Source organism: Larimichthys crocea, chromosome XXII, assembly GCF_000972845.2.
Source record: "Larimichthys crocea isolate SSNF chromosome XXII, L_crocea_2.0, whole genome shotgun sequence".
Taxonomy (NCBI): domain Eukaryota; kingdom Metazoa; phylum Chordata; class Actinopteri; family Sciaenidae; genus Larimichthys; species Larimichthys crocea.
This window is the reverse complement of record NC_040032.1, coordinates 8,028,242-8,047,619: the sequence shown is the minus strand read 5'-3', so window position 1 is coordinate 8,047,619 and position 19,378 is coordinate 8,028,242. Positions and strand designations below refer to the sequence as shown.

The following is a 19,378-nucleotide window of genomic DNA, read 5'->3' as shown; positions in this document are numbered from 1 at the left end:
CATCCAGGCAACATCCAGAAACATTCAGACAACATCCAGAAACATTCAGAAACATTCAGACAACATTCAGAAACATTCAGACAACATCCAGGAACATTCAGACAACATTCAGACAACATTCATAAACATTCAGACAACATCCAGGAACATTCAGACAACATTCAGACAACATTCAGAAACATCCAGAAACATTCAGACAACATTCAGACAACATCCAGAAACATTCATAAACATTCAGAAAACATTCAGACAACATCCAGGAACATTCAGACAACATCCAGGAACATTCAGACAACATCCAGACAACATTCAGACAACATCCAGGAACATTCAGACAACATCCAGAAACATTCAGAAACATTCAGACAACATTCAGACAACATTCAGAAACATTCAGACAACATTCAGACAACATTCAGACAACATCCAGAAACATTCAGACAACATCCAGAAACATTCAGAAACATCCAGAAACATTCAGAAACATTTTGACAACATTCAGAAACATTCAGACAACATTTTGACAACATTCAGAAACATTCAGAAACATCCAGAAACATTCAGAAACATTTTGACAACATTCAGAAACATTCAGAAACATTTTGACAACATCCAGAAACATTCAGACAACATCCAGAAACATTCAGACAACATCCAGACACATTCAGACAACATCCAGACAACATTCAGAAACATTCAGACAACATCCAGAAACATTCAGACAACATTTAGAATCACATCAGATCAGAAACATGTGATGTGTGTGTGTTACAGTGTGTGTGTTACAATGTGTGTGTGTGTGTGTGTGTTACAGTGTGTGTGTGTGTGTGTGTGTGTGTGTTACAGTGTGTGTGCATGTGTGTGTTACAGTGTGTGTGTGTGTGTTAAAGTGTGTGTGTGCTTCAGGTGAGCAGGAAGTTGCTGCTCTGAATCTGGGACAGAGGTCTCCAGGGTCACTGGGACAGGACAGCGTGTCATTGGCCGGCTCAGACAGGTGAATTAATGTGGCGTTCACGTGAAGGAGCTGACGGAGGTCGTCAGTGTTAACGAGCTGAAGAAGAGTCTTGGTAAACACAGCTGAATGTTTATTATGAATACTGAATACAGAGTAATCTACAGGACGTAATCAAACTACTCGTTATTTCAGACCTTCAATATGAAGACCGCATTTCCCATGATCCTTAGAGGCAGCTCTCACTGTGACAATACCAGCTTCAGGACAAACACAAATGTTTCTTCAACGTTTGGACCAAACAGTAGCACAACCATCTGATGCAATAATCAGTTTATGTTAATGAGCTCGTCTGAGCGATGACTTAAAGATCGTGGTCGAAAAATGAAAACATAAACACGTTACATTTATTTCAAATGTTTGGAAACGCTGACGTCGTCCTCGGAGACACTTTGACATTTTGAACTCAGGAGCTACGCTAGCTGTTAGCATTCCAATCTGAAACCAATGGGGACAAGCAGCGAGCTAACGGTTAGCCGTGTTTCCATGCTAAACGCTAAAAGCAGAAATATAAAGAAAAGTGTGAGCAGCACAAGCTAGCCTGTTAGCTATGTAGCCTGTTAGCTATGTAGCCTGTTAGCTATGTAACCTGTTAGCCTGTTAGCTATGTAGCCTGTTACCCTTCAGCTCAGCTGTTAGCTGTTAGCTGTTAGCATTCCACCCTGCAGGCCACGAGCTAACTGTTAGCTGTGTGTCCATGCTAAATGCTAAAAGCAGAAATATTTGACTGACGTGATGAAAGAAAGAAAAGTGTGAGCAACACAAGCTAGCCTGTTAGCTATGTAGCCTGTTAGCTATGTAGCCTATTAGCTATGTAGCCTGTTAGCTATGTAGCCTGTTAGCTATGTAGCCTGTTAACCTGTTAGCTATGTAGCCTGTTAGCTATGTAGCCTGTTAGCCTGCAGCTCAGCTGTTAGCTGTTAGCATTCCACCCTGCAGGCCATGAGCTAACTGTTAGCTTAGCACGCTGAGCAGCTGATGGAGGAAAACAAACTCCGGCTCCAAAATGTCAAAGTCATCCTTTCAGTTCATTCAAAGAGAATCACACAGATTTATAAAAACAGCTGAATGGCACCAAAGATTAAAACTTGTTATATCAAATAAAACGACGCTGCCGCTCGCCTGTGAGCGTCACGCTGAGGATGGAGGTCGCTCTCTGCATCACACCTGAGTAAAGACGAGGTAAACGTTCAGGTGCGTCCGCGGTCTCGTCCGGATGACATGAAAGCTGAATGTTTGATTGGCACTGACTTCATTTTGTCTCCTTTGGTGATTTTTTTATATTGTTTCCATGACGACGTGACAGAAACGTTGTAAACAACGTCTTATTTAAAAAAAAACACAAACAGTAAAAATGAGTCCGGCGCTCGGCGTCCATGACGAGGACTCGCTCGTCCTGACGGGAAGAATCTTTTTAATTTCTGGTCATTGATAAAGTCAGCTGATCGGTCAGCTGATCGGTCAGCTGATCGGTCATGATGATCAGTCTCGGGCTGCAGCCGTGTGCTGGTGTTCATGTCCAGGTTCGGACAGGTGAGCTAGAAGCTCACGACTGCCGCGCTCTTGTTCCGAAACGTCATGGTCTGGATGCTGGAGAGGATTTTCCTCTGATGGCCGGCCAGCGTCACGCCCATGTGCAGCAGATCCCTGAAACAGACAGGAAGTCATCACACACCTGTGGCCTGAAGACATTTGAAGAGTTCAAGAAACAGGAAGCGCTGTGAGAATAAAAACTGACTGCGTGCTGATCTGCTGCAGCTGCTCCACCGAGCTGAAGCCGGCCTGCAGGAAGCTGTCCTCGTAGCGCTCCATCTTGATGGCTCGCAGCCATTCCCCCACCGAGGCGCACGCCGACAGGGCTAAAGGAGCTCGCTGGTCCAGGAGGGGGTAGGACGGCCTGAGGGGACAAAGGAGGGACGCATGAAAACAACAGCAGCCTGCAGCCCGAGGATTATCTAACAATGGGACTGTCAGGGTGGAGTCGTCTGCTGCATGCCACCACCGACAGGCTGAAGGTGGAGGAAGTGGACCCAGCGAGAGGCTGACGGGTCACAGCAGGCGGTACATGAGGCCGGACAGCAGGAGGCTAACGTATGACTGACAGTGAATGGACGGACATGTTTGTGTCACACTGTGTTCACTGACTGACTGACTGACTGACTGATTGATTGATTGATTGATTGTTGTTATTGCGGCAGATTATCCGTCAGTCACTCACCCCGCTCCTTCCTGTGCCACGATCTTCAGTGACGCCGGGTTTCGGATCAGTTTGTCCAGTGCGCTGACGAGGTCCGCGAAGCGAGGACGGGCCGAGCGGTCCTTCTGCCAGCAGTCCAACATCAGCTGGTGCAGGTGGGTGGGGCAGTCGGGAGGGGGGGGCAGTCGGTAGTCCTGCTCGATGGCGTTGATCACCTGACAGGAAGAAGGCGTTTGATGAAACTTTAACTTCCTCTCAATGTTTCAAACTGTTGGATTTTATTTTGAAAACCTTCAAAATAAAACAGGAAGTCTGGTCTGAACTCACGTCCTGGTTGCTCATGTCCCAATATGGCCGCTCTCCAAACGACATCACCTCCCACATCACGATGCCGTAGCTCCACACGTCCGAGGCCGACGTGAACTTCCTGAAGGCGATTGCCTCCGGAGCCGTCCAGCGGATCGGGATCTTCCCTCCCTGGACACAGAACAAACATTATGAGAACATTCAAAGAACGTTTCATAGACTCAGTCTGACAGACAGAGCGTTTTGATTGGTCGTCTCACCAACGAGCTGGTGTAGGTCGGGTCGGACGAATTCTCCTGCAAGAACCGTGACAGGCCGAAGTCAGACACCTTACAGACGAGGTTACTGTTGATCAGGATGTTTCGAGCCGCCAAGTCACGATGAACGTAACTCATCTCAGACAGGTACTTCATCCCCGAGGCGATGCCGCGCAGCATGCCGACCAGCTGGATGGGTGTGAACTGACTGTCGTTTACCTGCAGAGAGAGAGACAGGTGTGAACACTGACCATGAGGTTTAGGTGTGAACAGTGTCTCAGATGTGAACGGTGTCTCAGGTGTGAACAGTGTCTCAGGTGTGAACAGTGTCTCAGGTGTGAACGGTGTCTCAGGTGTGAACGGTGTCTCAGGTGTGAACGGTGTCTCAGGTGTGTGTGTGTGGCGTCACACTGACCCGTAGGAAGGAGTCGAGCGCTCCGTTCTCCATGAACTCGGTGAGGATCATGACGGGGCAGCTCGCCGTTATGATGCCCTCCAGGTGGATGATGTTTGGGTGCTGGAACTGACCCATGATGGACGCCTCGGACAGGAAGTCCCGCCTCTGTTTGTCCGTGTAGCCGCCCTTCAGCGTCTTTATGGCCACGTAGTTTTCTTTCTTCCCGGGAATCTTCAGCCGGCCCCGACACACCTCGCCGAACTCTCCTGTGGAACACAAACACATCATCATCAGGTGTGATCGACCTTGTTACCTCATGGCGAGGACGCCACACGGCAAGTACGCCCACGTCTCGCAGCGTGGCCCTTTGTATTCAGACAGAGCTGCGAACACGCCGGCGTTTATCACTTAATTAACTTAATGAACACGACGACGTTTAAATGTCACAGAATCAATTTAACTTAGTTTGTTATCTTATTTTGAAAAGAGGAAATGAGGACAATGAGTCAGCTGACCACTCCAAATGAATCATGGGAAAACAGCGGCTCACCTGCTCCGATGACCTCCTCGATCTTGACGAAGGAAACATCGATTTCCTTGGCAAACTCTCGCACGGCCTCGTTGGGGTCCTCGTAGGTGAACGGGTCGATGTACACCTTGACCCCTGAGGACAGACATGGCGTGAGACAGGAAGAGGACAAACGTCATGACCACAAACCACCAATAAAAAACGACTTTCAGGGCGTCGGCGAGCCGTCACCTTGTCCGACGAGGTACTGGCTGTTTTTGTCACTCAGCTCAGGATCCTTCAGCCGGCTGTGTCTGCTGCAGAGAGACGACAGAGACAAGGTTAGGACAAAGAGACAAAGACACGAAGACAAAGACTCACACTGGATGCTCATCATTTATTTTATAGGTCAGAGGTCAGCAGGATGGATCAGAACCATGAAGAACTTTACACTGTTTACAACCTGTTGTTCACATGACCTCTCTGACCCTTCTCTTTGACTCGTCTCTATGACCCGTCTGTCTGACTCGTCTCTCTGGTTCTGGTTCTGGTTCATTATAGTTCTGCTGGCACAGACTGAGCCTGTAACTGCTGGATCCTCTCCGTCCTCCTGCTCCCACCTCATGAGCCTAAAATAGCAGCAATGCACCACCCTCCGTTAGTGGCAGATCTGGGCCTCCGCCATGGGTGTGTGTGTGTGTGTTACAGTGTGTGTGTGTGTGTGTGTGTGTTACAGTGTGTGTGTGTGTTACAGTGTGTGTGTGTGTCACAAGGTCACATCCATTGTTCTCCGTCCTGTGGAAACAGGGTTGGGACGCCTGCATCCTGCCTCTCTCTCTCTCTCTCTCTCTCTCGGCCTCCATCTTGTCTCAAACACACTTTCTCCGTCTGACGGCGTCCGGCGTGTTCGAGGGAACAATGAGGCGCGGCGAGCTCGCTCTGACGAGCTGCGTCAGCGAAAAGACTCGGCGAGCGTCGCCGTGAGTCTCAGACAGTCGATAAGATTCAAACAAACAGACAGAATCGGGGTCAGCTGACCCTTTTTTCTGTTTCCTGTTTTTCTTTCTGGTCATCCGGTGTTCTCACCGTATGCAGAAGATCGCCACGAACACAAACGTGGCGAGCAGCAACATCCCCACGGCGATCAGCACACCGGGAACCAAAAACTGAGAGGCCGAGTCCTGACCTGAAGAAGATGAACAAAACCAGAACACCAGAGTCAGAGACACGAGGAGGGAACATGATGAGGGAACATGATGAGGGAACACATGAAGGGAACATGATGAGGGAACATGATGAGGAAACACATGAAGGAGGGAACATGATAAGGGAACACATGAAGGAGGGAACATGATAAGGGAACATGATGAGGGAACATGATGAGGAAACACATGAAGGAGGGAACATGATAAGGGAACATAAAGGGAACATGATAAGGGAACATGATGAGGGAACATAAAGGGGACATGAGGAAACATGATGAGGGAACATAAAGGGAACATGAGGAAACATGAAGGAGGGGACATGATCAGGGAACATGAAGGAGGAAATATGAAGGGAACAGGAAGTCCTCTTACCATCAGGAAGCGTGCGGAAGACAGCGGCCGGGCTGAAGCTGCCGTACCCGGCCATGGTTCGTGCTCGGACCTGGACTTCGTACTGCGTCGCCCTGCGGAGGTCTGTCAGTACGACCTGGTTCCGGTTACTCTCTGCGTAGTGACATTGATCTTCAGTCCGGCGCTCCTACGGCAAGAAAACGAGTGGAATTGAGTTGGAACAAACTACCATTCTGGGTTCAGGAGGCAGACACGGTCAACACCTTTAGGAGTAGACTGAAGACTTTCCTCTTTGATAGAGCTTATAGTTAGTGCTGGCTGAGGTCATCCCTTAGTGATGCTGCCATAGGATTAGACTGCAGGAGGACTCTCTATGTCTCTCTCTCTCTCTGTCTCTGTTTGTGTTGATTTGTTCTGTACACGTGACATCTATTGCACGTCTGTCCGTCCTGGGAGAGGGATCCCTCCTCTGTGGCTCTTCCTGAGGTTTCTTCCACCTTTTTTCCCTGTTAAAGGTTTTTGTGGGCAAGTTTTTCCTCACTGGAACCGAGGGTCTAAGGACAGAGGGTGTCACTCCCTGTACAGATTGGAAAGCCTCAGAGGAAAATGGACTGTGTGACTTTGGGCTGTACAAATAAAATCTGATCTGATTTGGTTTGATTTAGCTGGACAGGAAGTGAGCGCCAAACAGGAAACCCGATGACTGATGAATTACATCTTAAACTACAATAAAACACTCTTCTCCTTCTGTCGCACCACACCTGAGATTATCACCTGTTCGACCTTTAAAGGCGGCGGTTGATGGCGAGCGCTCACCTTCTCGCAGTATCGCAGCTCGTACTGCAGGATGCTGTAGTGCGGCTGAACCGGGACGGACCAGTGCAGAGTCAGGCTGCTCTCTGTGGAGTCGCTCTTCCGGATCACCGACACCAGTGATGGCACTGAACACAGCAGAACCATCAGAACCATCAGAACCATCAGAACCATCAGAACATTTCATCGCCTCATCCTCCTCCTCCTCCTTCTCCTCTTACCGTCGTGACTTGTGGTGATGTTGACACTTTCGCTGGCGGGCTCCTTGCCGCTGAGCTGGGAGACCCTGTTGATGGCCTGGATGGTGAAGGTGTAGGTGGTGTGAGGCAGCAGACCCCACACCTCCACCCGCCGTCCCAGCAGGCCTTGCTGTGCTGGCCGGTAGCTGACGCTGTCACCACAGGACATGCATGGCCCGCGGGCCGCCTGGCACACCGAGCACTGGACGGCATAGCTCAGGTCCATTCTGCCGCCGTTGTCGAGCGGCTCGTTCCACTCCAGGCTGAGTGTGGTGTCGTTGATCTGAGTGACGATGCTGCGAGGAGCTGACGGAGGTCCTACAGAGACAACAGACAGATCCGACCAATCAGAGTCACTTTATAACATTCACAGACACATGGCGAGTTTGTACACAAATGTGAGGAGCTGAGGCACTGATGACAGAATAATGAACGATTCATAATTAAGATAAAGATTTTTTAATGAACTCAGTTCAATAGGAAGTCCTTAAAAGTACTGGGGGGGGGGGTCACTAAGACCATCAATGGAGAGAGCGCCCAACCCCCCACACCGCCTCCACACAAAGAGCTGCATCTCAAAGGACACAAAGCAGAGTTTGACACCAGAAGAAGAGACGGGGGAGGGTCAGCAGCTCATTAACATGTGGACCTATGGATTCATGTGTTCACAGTGTGTTCACAGTGTGTTCACGTGTTGCGCGTACTTACTGGTGCACGGTGTGTCGGGGGCGTCGGACTCTGCTCGCAGGTATCCGGAGCGACACGCACACACCGCTGACCCTCTGATGGTGGCATGGCTGAAGCCCGGACAGCCGGTACACTGACCGTCTGTACCGGATTTAAACTGACCCACGGGACAGGCTGAGGACAACACGGGGGAAACACATGATCACTGAGCTCTGGACCTGAACCCAGACGGACCGGGTCAAAGAGGACCAGACAGAAACATGAAACGAGGACAGAAGACGATCTGATCAATAACGAGTGAACATACGTGTCCTCTGTCATGTTTCTTTATAACATACGTGTCCCGTGTCTCACCTGAGCACCTCGCGTGTCCTTCAGAGGGTTCATATCCTGCCAGACAGGCGCAGGACGTGGTCGGCTGGCCCACCCACTGTCCGTCCTCCCCACAGAAGAGCTTCGGCGGTCGTGGCCGCGGCCCCTGCTGGGCGGCGTGCTCCACGCAGACGCCCTGCGCCTCCTGGACCAGAGTCCGAGGGACGGTCTCCGGAAAGGAGGACAGAGCGCTGACCAGACTGGGACACTTCTTAAAGAAGACCCTGACGGACAGCAAAGCCATGCAGGCGCCCTGAGCCTGGAAGGCCAGGTAGAAACCTCGCTTGGACAGTGGACCCAGTCTGAGCGTCTTCACGTTAAACTTACGCTCACCGCCTTTCCTCAGCAGGAAGTCTGCAGCCACCGTGTCCACCTGAGACAGGAAGAAGACAGAGACTGGGTTAACATGGACTGCTGCTGTTTAAGAGGATGATTGGTTCTGAAGGTTCAGGTGACCTGGTGTCAGCGTGGTCGTACCTTGGTGTATGGGTTCTCCATCCATGGCGGGTAGGTGGAGGTGGCCTCGTTGGAGTCGGCCTGGTAGTAGTACAAGTTGAAGGTCTCCTTGCAGCTGCGGTGGTGGGTGCTCCTGGACGAACACTCCATGACGGTGAAGCGGAGCTCCACGTAGACCTGCGACGCGCCCTGACGCTGGATGAAGCCGCTGCGCAGCCAATGGCTGGACGAGCTGTCGGTCTGACAGATCTGATAGGTCCTCACGCTGTTGTTCTCCTCATCCAGACCGCTGACCTCCTCCCACTGAGGAGCACAGAGAGGAGAAACATACAAACCATTTTTAACTGTTTAAATTAAACGAGCTTCCGTAACGTGTACATGAAGATGTTTGTGTGTTTCTCCATAATGTCTCCTGACTCGACACGTTCATCCAAACACACCAAACATGCAGCAAACGAACAAACGGAGGCAGATTTACTGAACTGAGGCTCAGAGATTATGTAAATATGTAAATCCTTAGAAATCAAGCTCAAGTCTGTTCAGAGAGAAAGACGACGGAGGGTTCGAGTCGCCGTGAACGAGCCACCAAACGTTTAAAGAACGTTTAAAAAACAAACGTGTCAGAGGGATCATCCAGCTTCAACATGTTAAATATGAATTATTTCTGTAATTATGTCTCATTTACAGACACACAGCAGACGTCATTGTTAAAGTCTGACAGAAAAATCATTCAGAGCTAAAAATAAATAATCTGAGTCCGACGTGTCCGTGATGATGATGATAACGATCGTCTGATCAAACTGTTTACAGAGATCAGAGACGACCACAGACAGAAACATGCTGGACAGAACCAGCCCAACAGAACCAGCCCAACAGAACCAGCTGTCAGCTGCAGGTTTTAAACTTGTGTGATGGTTTATCACAGAGAACACAGAGTAGACTGACCTCGGGTTTGGCATTCGAGAAGATCGTCCATTTGAGGTCAGAAGTCTCCGTCTTCGTGTTCATCAGGACCTCTGAGACAAAAAAACAAGAAACCAACAGAAAGAGGACACGTTAAGGACACGTTAAGGACACGTTAAGGACACGTTAAGAATATTTTACGAACACGTTAAGAACATGTTGAGGACACGTTAAAAATATGTTAGGACTCGTTAAGGACATGTTAAGAATATGTTAAGGACATGTTAAGGACACGTTAAGGACATGTTCAGCCTCGTTGTGTTTGTCACATGGTAAACATGTTTCAGGTGTTAACACGTAATCTTCAGATTTATGTTGATGACCAAATCCTGTAAAACTTCATGTGAAAAATTAAAACAGAAGGAGGAGGAGGAGGTGGTGGTGGAGGGGGGTGTGTGAAGCCTAAGGAGCTCCCTCATGAACACCACTGAAGGTGGAGCAGAGACTCTTCCTCCTCCTCCTCCTCCTCCTCCTCCCTCAGGTATGATAATCAGTGTTTACACTGTCTGTCATCAGGCTTTATGAGATCTCACTGAGCGTGCTCAGACCTCACTGAGCCTCACTGAGCGTGCTCAGAGGAAGTTACTGCTTCCCTCCATTCTTATGAGAGCGCCGACCACCGGAAAACGACCACGACACGAACAATGAGACGAGTCATGTGACCACAACACCCAAAACAAACAGCCAGACAGTGAGTACAGTACAACTGACCACAGACTGAGATTGACACTAAGACATATACGAAATGTTAAATAAACTAAGTGTAAATAAATGTAGAGTGTGTCTGACAGACATTATTACTGACTCTGCAGCAGCACAGAGACTTAAAGTCAGTCAAAGGCAGCTTGAGGTTGCCGAGCAACCAGGGTCAGCTGCAGGTCAGAGCGATTAACTGCAGCTGTGCTCTGTCTGTGTGTGAGTGACTGCTGAGAGACACAGAAAATCTCTAAATGAAGCCCCTCCAACTAGTGGACACTAATGCCAAACGGTAGGTGGTATCAAAAAGCCCAAATGACCGTGAGCATCCTCATCTTGTCGACCATGTGAATGCTGAATTTCAGTGTGTGAAGTTAAAAAATGTGACCTGGGGAGAGAGAGAAAGAACAGGTGCCCCGTGCTCCTTTGGGAAATTTCTCCTCTCCAGTTTACATGGGAGTAGATGGGGCTGTCGGTGGGTGATCCTGGAGCATCAGTGCGTCTCCCGCCAAAACTATAAGTCTGACAGCTTCAGCAGTGATATCGCTGCGTAGCCCACGAATTTTCCTACGTTTCTATGTAGAAATTATTTCTGTAGAGTCACATTTGTGGCCACGAGAGCCGTTTGCAAATGTATTTTTTGACAAATGTTTCTCTCCCTCTCCACTCTAGCTCTGTCCTCTGGACTCCACAGAGGAGGTGGAGGAGAGGTGGATGTTAGCTCAGCTGACCTCCATCATGGACCACACCTCTCCACCCCTACATGACACTGTGGGTCCCTGAGCAGCTCCATCAGCAGCAGACTGCTTCACCCACGGTGTAAGAAGGAGAGGTTCAGCAGGTCCTTCATCAAAACACAACACCTGCACCACCTGCACCACCTGATCATGGTGTAGTTGTTCCCGTCTCTACTCACTGCTACTCACCATGGCTTTATCTTAATTTTAATTTTATCTGTATTTAAATTTCTATTCCGATTACTTACAATGTACAGTATTATTTATACCATGGTGACTTTACCTTACAATACTTATATAGTCGTGGAGGAGTGAGGAGGAGTGAGGAGGAGGAGTGAGGAGGAGGAGTGAGGTGTCATTTTTCAGTTTTCTGTATGAAAAGATGAGACAGAGGAAGGCGGAGCTAACAAGCTAACAAAGCTAACGGAGCTCACAGAGCTAACAGCGTCTGAAACTTGAAACTCGACCTGGACGACACACAAAGGCTCCATATAGGTGTAATATACAGTAAACAGGTTTGTATTCAGGCTTCAGACAGCTGACCTGAAATCTCACACCTGGACCTGCCTGAACCAGGTCAGTCAGTCTGAACCGGGTCGTCTGCCCGTCGTGGTCGTTTGTTTCTCTGATCATGAGACAAACAGACTGAAGTCATGTTTAGAGTAACGTTAACGTAACTCTCTGTATTTTATCTGGACAGTTGGCTACACGATGCTAACTAGCTCACTAAACCCCAACACACAGCCAGCTAACCGTTAGCTTAGCTTCAGTTACAGTTAGCGTGTTTCACCTTACATCATTTGTTGGTTATTCTCTGGTTATTCTTTGGTTATTCTTTGGTTATTTTTTGGTTATTCTCTGGTTATTCTTTGGTTATTCTTTGGTTATTCTCTGGTTATTCTCTGGTTGGTTGTTGTTTGGTTGTTGTTTGGTTATTCTCTGGTTATTCTTTGGTTATTCTCTGGTTGGTTATTCTCTGGTTGTTCTCTGGTTGTTGTTTGGTTGTTGTTTGGTTGTTGTTTGGTTATTCTCTGGTTGTTCTTTGGTTGTTCTTTGGTTGTTGTTTGGTTATTCTCTGGCTGTTGTTTGGTTATTCTCTGGTTGTTTCTTTGGTTGTTGTTTGGTTATTCTCTGGTTATTCTCTGGCTGTTGTTTGGTTGTTGTTTGGTTGTTCTCTGTTTGTTCTTTGGTTGTTGTTTGGTTATTCTCTGGTTATTCTCTGGTTGTTGTTTGGTTGTTGGTTGGCTGTTGTTTGGCTGTTGTTTGGTTGTTGTTTGGTTATTCTCTGGTTATTCTCTGGTTGTTCTTTGGTTGTTGTTTGGTTGTTCTCTGGTTGTTGTTTGGTTGTTGTTTGGTTGTTCTCTGGTTGTTGTTTGGTTATTCTCTGGTTGTTGTTTAGCTGTTCTCTGGTTGTTGTTTGGTTGTTGTTTGGTTATTCTCTGGTTGTTGTTTGGTTGTTGTTTGGTTGTTGTTTGGTTGTTGTTTGGTTATTCTCTGGTTGTTGTTTGGTTGTTGTTTGGTTGTTCTCTGGTTGTTGTTTGGTTATTCTCTGGTTGTTGTTTGGCTGTTCTCTGGTTGTTGTTTGGTTGTTGTTTGGTTATTCTCTGGTTGTTGTTTGGTTGTTGTTTGGTTGTTGTCTGGTTGTTGTTTGGTTATTCTCTGGTTGGAGGAGGAGGGAAGAGCTGAGGAGAGGAGCGGAGGTGAGGATGAGGAGGTGTGGACGAGGAGAGGAGAGGAGTGAGGAGATGGGAGAGGAGAGGAGAGGAGAGGAGAAGGAGAGAGAGGATGTGGAGAGGAGCTGAGGAGAGGCGCTGAGGAGGGAGGGGAGGAGGAGAGGAGAGGAGCAGGAGGTGAGGTGAGCGAGAGGAAGCTGAGGAGAGGAGTGAGGGAGCGGAAGTGAGGAGAGGAGAGGAGGTGAGGAGAGGAGAGGAGAGGAAGTGAGGAGGAGGAGCTGCGGAGAGAGGTGAGGAGGTGGGTGAGGTGGGAGAGGAGGGGAGGTTGAGGAGGAGAGGAGAGGAGGAAGGAGAGGAGAGGGAGGAGAGGATTGAGGAGCGGGAGCTGAGGAGAGGAGCTGAGGAGAGGAGCGGAGATGAGGAGAGGAGAGGCGAGAGGAGAGAGAGGAGCTGAGGAGAGGAGAGGAGGGAGGAGAGGAGCTGAGGAGGAGGAGAGGGAGGGAGGGAGGGGGAGGAGGTGAGGAGGAGAGGAGGAGGAGAGGAGAGGAGAGGGAGCGAGGAGGCAGGAGAGGGGAGTGGAGGATGAGGAGAGGAGGAGGAGGGAGGGAGGGGAGAGGAGAGGAGAGGCGGTGAGGAGAGGAGAGGAGAGGTGAGGAGATGAGAGGAGGAGAGGAGAGGGATCGGGAGGAGAGGAGTGAGGAGAGAGGTGAGGAAGAGGAGCGGAGAGAGAGAGTGGAGGGAGGGGAGAGGAGCTTCGAGGCTGGGAGCTGAGAGGAGAGGAGAGGAGAGAGAGGGAGGAGGAGGGAGAGGAGAGGGGGAGCTGAGCGCGAGGCGCTGAGGGAGAGGAGGGGCGGTGGGGAGAGGAGAGGAGCGGAGAGGTCGAGGAGGGGCTTGAGGAGAGGGCTGAGGTAGAGGTATATTTGACTGACGCGATGAAAGAAGAAAAGTGCGGAGCACACAAGCTATCCTGTTAGCATGTAGCCTGTTAGCTATTTAGCCTATTAGCTATTAGCTGTTAGCTATGTAGCCTGTTAGGCCTGTTAGCTATGTAGCCTGTTAAAACCTGTTACTATGTAGCCTGTTAAGCTTGTACGCCTGTTAGCCTGCAGCTCAGCGTTGGGTGTTAGCTGTTAGCATTCCCCCCTGCAGGCCATGAGCTAACTGTCGCTTAGCAAGCTGAGCAGCTGATGGAGGAAAACAAAAACTCCGGCTCCAAAGTCAAAGGTCATCCTTTCAGTTCATTCAAAGAGAATCCACACAATTTATAAAAACAGCTGAATGGCACCAAAGATTAAATTGTTATATCAAATAAACTGAAGCTGCCGCTCGCCTGTGAGCGTCCGCTGAGGATGGGAGGTCGCTCTCTTGCATTCACACCTGAGTAAGGTACGCGGTAACCGTTCAGGTGCGTCCCGCGGTTCGTCCGGAAGATGACATGAAAAGCTGATGTTGATTGGCACTGACTTTCTTTTGTCTCCTTTGGTGATTTTTTTTATATTGTTTCCATGACGACGTGACAGAAACGTTGTAAACAACGTCTTATTAAAAAAAACACACCGTAAAAATGAGTCCGGCGCTCGCGTCCGTGAACGAGGACTCGCTGTCATGACGGGAAGATATTTTTCCCTTTTTAATTTCTGGTCATTGTAACGTCAGCTGATCGGCAGCTGATCGGTCAGTTGATCGGTCATGATGATCCGTCTCGGGCTGCCGCCGTGTGCTGGTGTTTCATGTCCAGGTTTCGGACAGGTGAGCTAGAACTCACGACCGCCGCGCTCTGTTCCGCACGTCATGGTCTGGTGCTGGAGCGGATTTTCCTCTGACTGGGCCGGCCAGCGTTCCGCCATGTGCAGCCGATCCCTGAAAGACAGGAAGTCATCCCACACCTGGGCCTGAAGACATTTGAAGAGTTCAAGAAAAAAGGGAAGCGCTGTGAGAATAAAAACTGCCTGCGTGCTGCTCGGCTGCAGCTGCTCCACCGAGTGAAGCCGGCTGCTAGGAAGCTGTCCTCGATAGCGCTCCATCTTGCCATGGGCTCGCAGCCATTCCCCCACCGAGGCGCACGCCGCCGACAGGGCTTAAAGGAAGCTCGCTGTCCAGGACGGGTGTAGGACGGGCCTGAGGGGACAAAGAGGGACGCAATATGGAAAAAAAACAGCAGCCTGCAGCCCGAGGTTATCTAAAACAATGGGACTGTTAGGGTGGAGTCGTCTGCTGCATTGCCACCCGACAGGCTGAAGGTGGAGGAAGTGGACCCAGTGAGAGGGCTTGACGGTGTCACAGCAGGGCTGGTGGTACATGATGGCGACAGCCGGAGGCTAACGTATGACTGACATTGAATGGGACGGAACAGTTTGTGTTCCACCACTGTGTTCACTGACTGACTGACTGACTGTACTACTGACTGGACGGACTGCCTGACTGATTGATGCTTGTTGTTATTGCGGCAGATTATCCGTCCGTTCAGTCACTCCCCCGCTCCTTCCTGTGCCAGATCTTCAGTGACGCCGGTTTCGGATCAGTTTGTCAAGTGCGCTGACGAGGTCCGCGAAAGCGAGGGACGGGCCACCGGAGCGTGTTCCTTCTGCCAGCAGTTCCAACATCAAGCTGGTGCCGGTGGGTTGGGCAGTCGGGAGGGGGGGGCGTCGGTATTTCGTCCTGCTCGATGGCGTTATCACCTGACAAGGAAGAAAGGCGTTTGACTGAAACTTTAACTTCTCTCATGTTCAAACTGTTGGATTTATTTGAAAACCTTCAAATAAAAAACAGGAAAGTATGGTCTGAACTACGTCCTGGTTGCTCATGCCCCAATATGCGCCGCTCTCCAAAACGACATTTCCCTCCCACATCACGATGCCGTTTTTAGCTCCCCACGTCCGAGGCCGACGTGGAAACTTCCTGAAGTCGATGCCTCCGAGCCGTCCAGCGTATCGGGATTCTTCCCTCCCTGGACACAGAACAAACCCACAATTTTTTTATGAGAACATTCAAAGAACGTGTCAAGACTCAGTCTGACAGACAGAGCGTTTTGATTTTGGTCGTCTCACCACCGAGCTGGTGTAGGTCGGGTCGGCACGACTTTCTCCTGCAAGACGTTAACAGGCCGAGTCAGACACCTTACAGACGAGGTTTTATGTTGATCAGGATGTTTCGAGCCGCCAAGTTCCCGATGAAGTAAAACTCATCTCAGACAGGGGACTTCCTCCCCGAGGCGGATTGCCGCCGGCATCCGCCGACCAGGCTGGGAATGGGTGTGAAACTGACGGTCGTTTAACCTGAGAGAGGGGGAGGACAGGTGTGAACAGTGACCATTGCGGTTTAGGTGGAACCGGTGTCTCAGGTGTGACGGTTTTTTTTGTCTCAGGTGTGAAAGTTGTCTCAGGTTCTGTGGAACTGTTTTTTTCTTGGTCTCAGGTGTGAAACGGTTTTTTTCTCTTGTCTCAGGTCGTGAACGGTTGTCTCAGATGCTGTGGAACGGTTTGTCTCAGGTCGTGAACGGTTTTTGTCTCAGCTGTGACAGTGTCTCAGATGTGAAACAGTGTTCTAGGTTTGTGCACAGTGTCTCAGATGTGACGGTTCTTTGTCTCAGGTGTGAAACTGTTGTTGTCTCAATGTGAACAGTTTGGTTCTAGGTTGGAAAGTTGTCTATGTGTGAACGGTTGTTGTCTCATTGTGACCTGTGTCTCAGATGTGAAACGGTTTTTTTTTGTCTCAGTTAACGGTTGTTTTTGTCTCAGGTGTGAACGGTGGTCTCAGGTGTTTGTGTGGCGTCACACTGGACCCGTCGGACGCGTCGAGCTGCTCCGTTCTCCCATGAACTCGGTTTGAGGATCATGACGGGGCGCTCGCCGTTATGATTGCCCTCCCGGGGGATGATGTTGGGTGCTGGGACTGACCCCTGATGGACGCTCGGACAGGATAAGTTTCCCGCCTCTGTTTGCTCAGTGTAGCCGCCCTTCAGCGTCTTTATGGCCCACGTAGTTTTCTTTCTTCACGGGATCCCGGAATCTTCAGCCGGGGCCCCGACACACATCGCCGAACTCCTGTGGAACACAAACACATCATCCTCAGGTCTTGTGATCGACCCTTGTTCCTCATGGCGAGAGGACGCCACACGGGCAAGCCGCCCACGTCTGCAGCGTGGCCCTTTGTATTCAGGACAGAGCTTGCGCACACGCCGGCGTTTATCACTTAATCATTAATGAACACGCCGGACGTTTCAATGTCACAGAATCAATTTAACTTAGTTGTTTATCTTATTTTGAAAAGAGGAATGAGGACACTGGAGTCAGCTGGACCACTCCACAGAATCATGGGAAAAAACAGCGGGCTCACCTGCCTCCGATGACTCCTCGATCTTGACGAAGGAAACATCGATTTCCTGGCAAACCCTCTCGCACGGGCCTCGTTGGGGTCCTCGTAGGTTGAACGGGTCGGATGTACACTTGGACCCCTGAGGCCAGACATGGCGTGAGACCGGAAGAGGACAACGTCATGACCACCAAACCAACCAATAAAAAACCGACTTTCAGGCTGTCGCGCGAGCCGTCACCTTGTTCCGACGATGAGGGGTATCGGTACTGGCTGTTTTTGTCACTCAGCTCAGGATCCTTCAAGCGGCTGGGTCTGCTGCCGAGAGACGACAGAGGACAAGGTTTAGGACAAGAGACAAAGGACACGAAGACAAAGACTTCACACTGGGATGCTCATCATTTTATTTTAAGGTCAGAGGTCAGAGGATGGATCAGAACCATGAAGAAACTTTCACGTTTTACAAACCTGTTGTTCACATCATTGACTCTCTGACCCCTTCTTCTTTGACTTCGTTCTCTATGACCCGTCTTCGACTCGTCTATCTGGGTTTCTGGTTCTGGTTCATTATAGTTCTGCTGGCACAGACTGAGCCTTGTAAACTGCTGGGATTCCTCTCCGTCCTCCTGCTCCCACCTCATGAGCCCTCAAATAGCCGCAAATGCACCCCCCCTCCGTTAGTGGCAGATCTGGGCTCCGCCATGGGTGGTGTGTTGTGTTACAGTGTGCGTGTGTGTTGTGTGTTTTACAGTGTGTGTGTGTGTGTTACCGTGTGTGTGTGTGTATTTTCGTGTGTGTGTGTCACAAGGTAACATACATGGGTAGGAAGTACGGTGGAAAAAGGGTTGGGACGCCGCATCCTGCCTATATATCTCTATATCTCTCGCTCTAGAGGCCTCAATCTTGTCTCCAAAAACACACTTTCTCTGTCCCTGAGGCGTACGGCAGTTGTTCGAGTGAACAATGAGGCGCGGCGAGGCTCGCTTATGACGAGCGCGTCAGGCGAATAAGACTCGGCGTAGCGTCGCCGTGAGTCTCAGACCAGTCGATAAGATTCAAACAAAACAGACAGAATCGGGGTCAGCTGACCCTTTTTATGTTTCCTGTTTTTCTTCTGGTAATCCGGTGGTTCCACCGTATGCAGAAGATCGCCACGAACACACAAACGTGGCGAAGCAGCAACATCCCCCACGGCGTCAGCCCACACCGGGAACCAAAAAAACTGAGAGGGGCCGAAGTCCTTGGGGGGACCTTGAGGAGAAGGATGAACAAAAACAGAACACCAGAGTCAGAAGACACGAGGAGGGAAATGAGAGGGAACTGATGATGGAACCCATGAAGGGAAACATATGAGGGAACATGATGATGGGAACAATGAAGGGAACATGATGAGGGGAACGGGAAAGATTGAGGGAACACATGCCCAGGAACATGCTGAGGGAACATGATGAAGGGAACACATGAAGGACACATGATGAGGGAAATCAAGGGAAATGCTGAGGGAACACCTGACGGATGGAACATGATGACCCAAGGAGACAGGGAACACATGCAGGAGGGCCCATGATGAGGGGGAACACATGAAAGGGAAAACATGCTGATGGGAACATTAAAGGGAACATGTGAGGGCACACATGAAGGAGGGAACCTGATGAGGGCCACCTGATGGGGAACATGATGAGGCCGGGAACACCTTAAGGGAACATGATGAGGAACATAATGGAACATGATGAGGGAACACATGAAGGCACCCGGGAAACATGAATGAGGGGAAACACATGAAGGAGGGGGAACATGATGAGGGAAACACATGAAGGAGGGAACATGATGACGGGAACATGTGAGGGTAAACCAAATGAGGGAACACACTGAAGGGAACTTGATGATGGGAACATTGATGAGGGAACCTGATGAGGGAACACATGTGGGGGGAAGGGAACATTGATGCGGGAAACTGATGAGGAAAACACATGAAGGGAACATGCTGCGGGAACCTGATGAGGGAACCTGATGATCGGGAACAATGAGGGAAAACACATGAAGTGAAAAACATGATGAGGGGGGGAACATGCTGATTGGGACAAACATGATGACCGGAACACATTGATGGGAACATTGATGAATGCAACATGATGATGGGGAACATAAAGGCGAACATGATGAGGGACCATTATGAGGGAACACCACGAAGGCGAAAC

At 49.8% G+C, this 19,378-nt stretch overlaps 1 protein-coding gene across 2 annotated transcripts in view; it reads right to left on the bottom strand.

The window, feature by feature from the left end:
* Nucleotides 1-1,064: 1,064 nt before the first annotated feature.
* Nucleotides 1,065-19,378, bottom strand: part of LOC104938059 (ephrin type-B receptor 4) — a 31,718-nt gene continuing 13,404 nt past the window's right edge. The window contains exons 2-18 of one of the 2 annotated variants that reach the window (XR_003461516.1): nucleotides 9,746-9,816; nucleotides 8,822-9,103; nucleotides 8,327-8,717; nucleotides 7,994-8,146; nucleotides 7,268-7,603; nucleotides 7,050-7,174; nucleotides 6,255-6,420; nucleotides 5,764-5,863; nucleotides 4,930-4,994; nucleotides 4,720-4,833; nucleotides 4,188-4,435; nucleotides 3,776-3,991; nucleotides 3,537-3,686; nucleotides 3,231-3,424; nucleotides 2,751-2,909; nucleotides 1,872-2,659; nucleotides 1,065-1,783 (exon numbers count right to left, since the gene is read on the bottom strand). Coding sequence is in view for 1 of the 2 variants with exons in the window: in XM_027273938.1 (XP_027129739.1) it covers nucleotides 2,551-2,659; nucleotides 2,751-2,909; nucleotides 3,231-3,424; nucleotides 3,537-3,686; nucleotides 3,776-3,991; nucleotides 4,188-4,435; nucleotides 4,720-4,833; nucleotides 4,930-4,994; nucleotides 5,764-5,863; nucleotides 6,255-6,420; nucleotides 7,050-7,174; nucleotides 7,268-7,603; nucleotides 7,994-8,146; nucleotides 8,327-8,717; nucleotides 8,822-9,103; nucleotides 9,746-9,816 (2,879 nt within the window). In the remaining variant the exon portion in view is untranslated. Of the gene's footprint in view, nucleotides 2,660-2,750; nucleotides 2,910-3,230; nucleotides 3,425-3,536; nucleotides 3,687-3,775; nucleotides 3,992-4,187; nucleotides 4,436-4,719; nucleotides 4,834-4,929; nucleotides 4,995-5,763; nucleotides 5,864-6,254; nucleotides 6,421-7,049; nucleotides 7,175-7,267; nucleotides 7,604-7,993; nucleotides 8,147-8,326; nucleotides 8,718-8,821; nucleotides 9,104-9,745; nucleotides 9,817-19,378 lie in introns of both variants that reach the window. The other variant, XM_027273938.1, reaches the window with a different exon arrangement.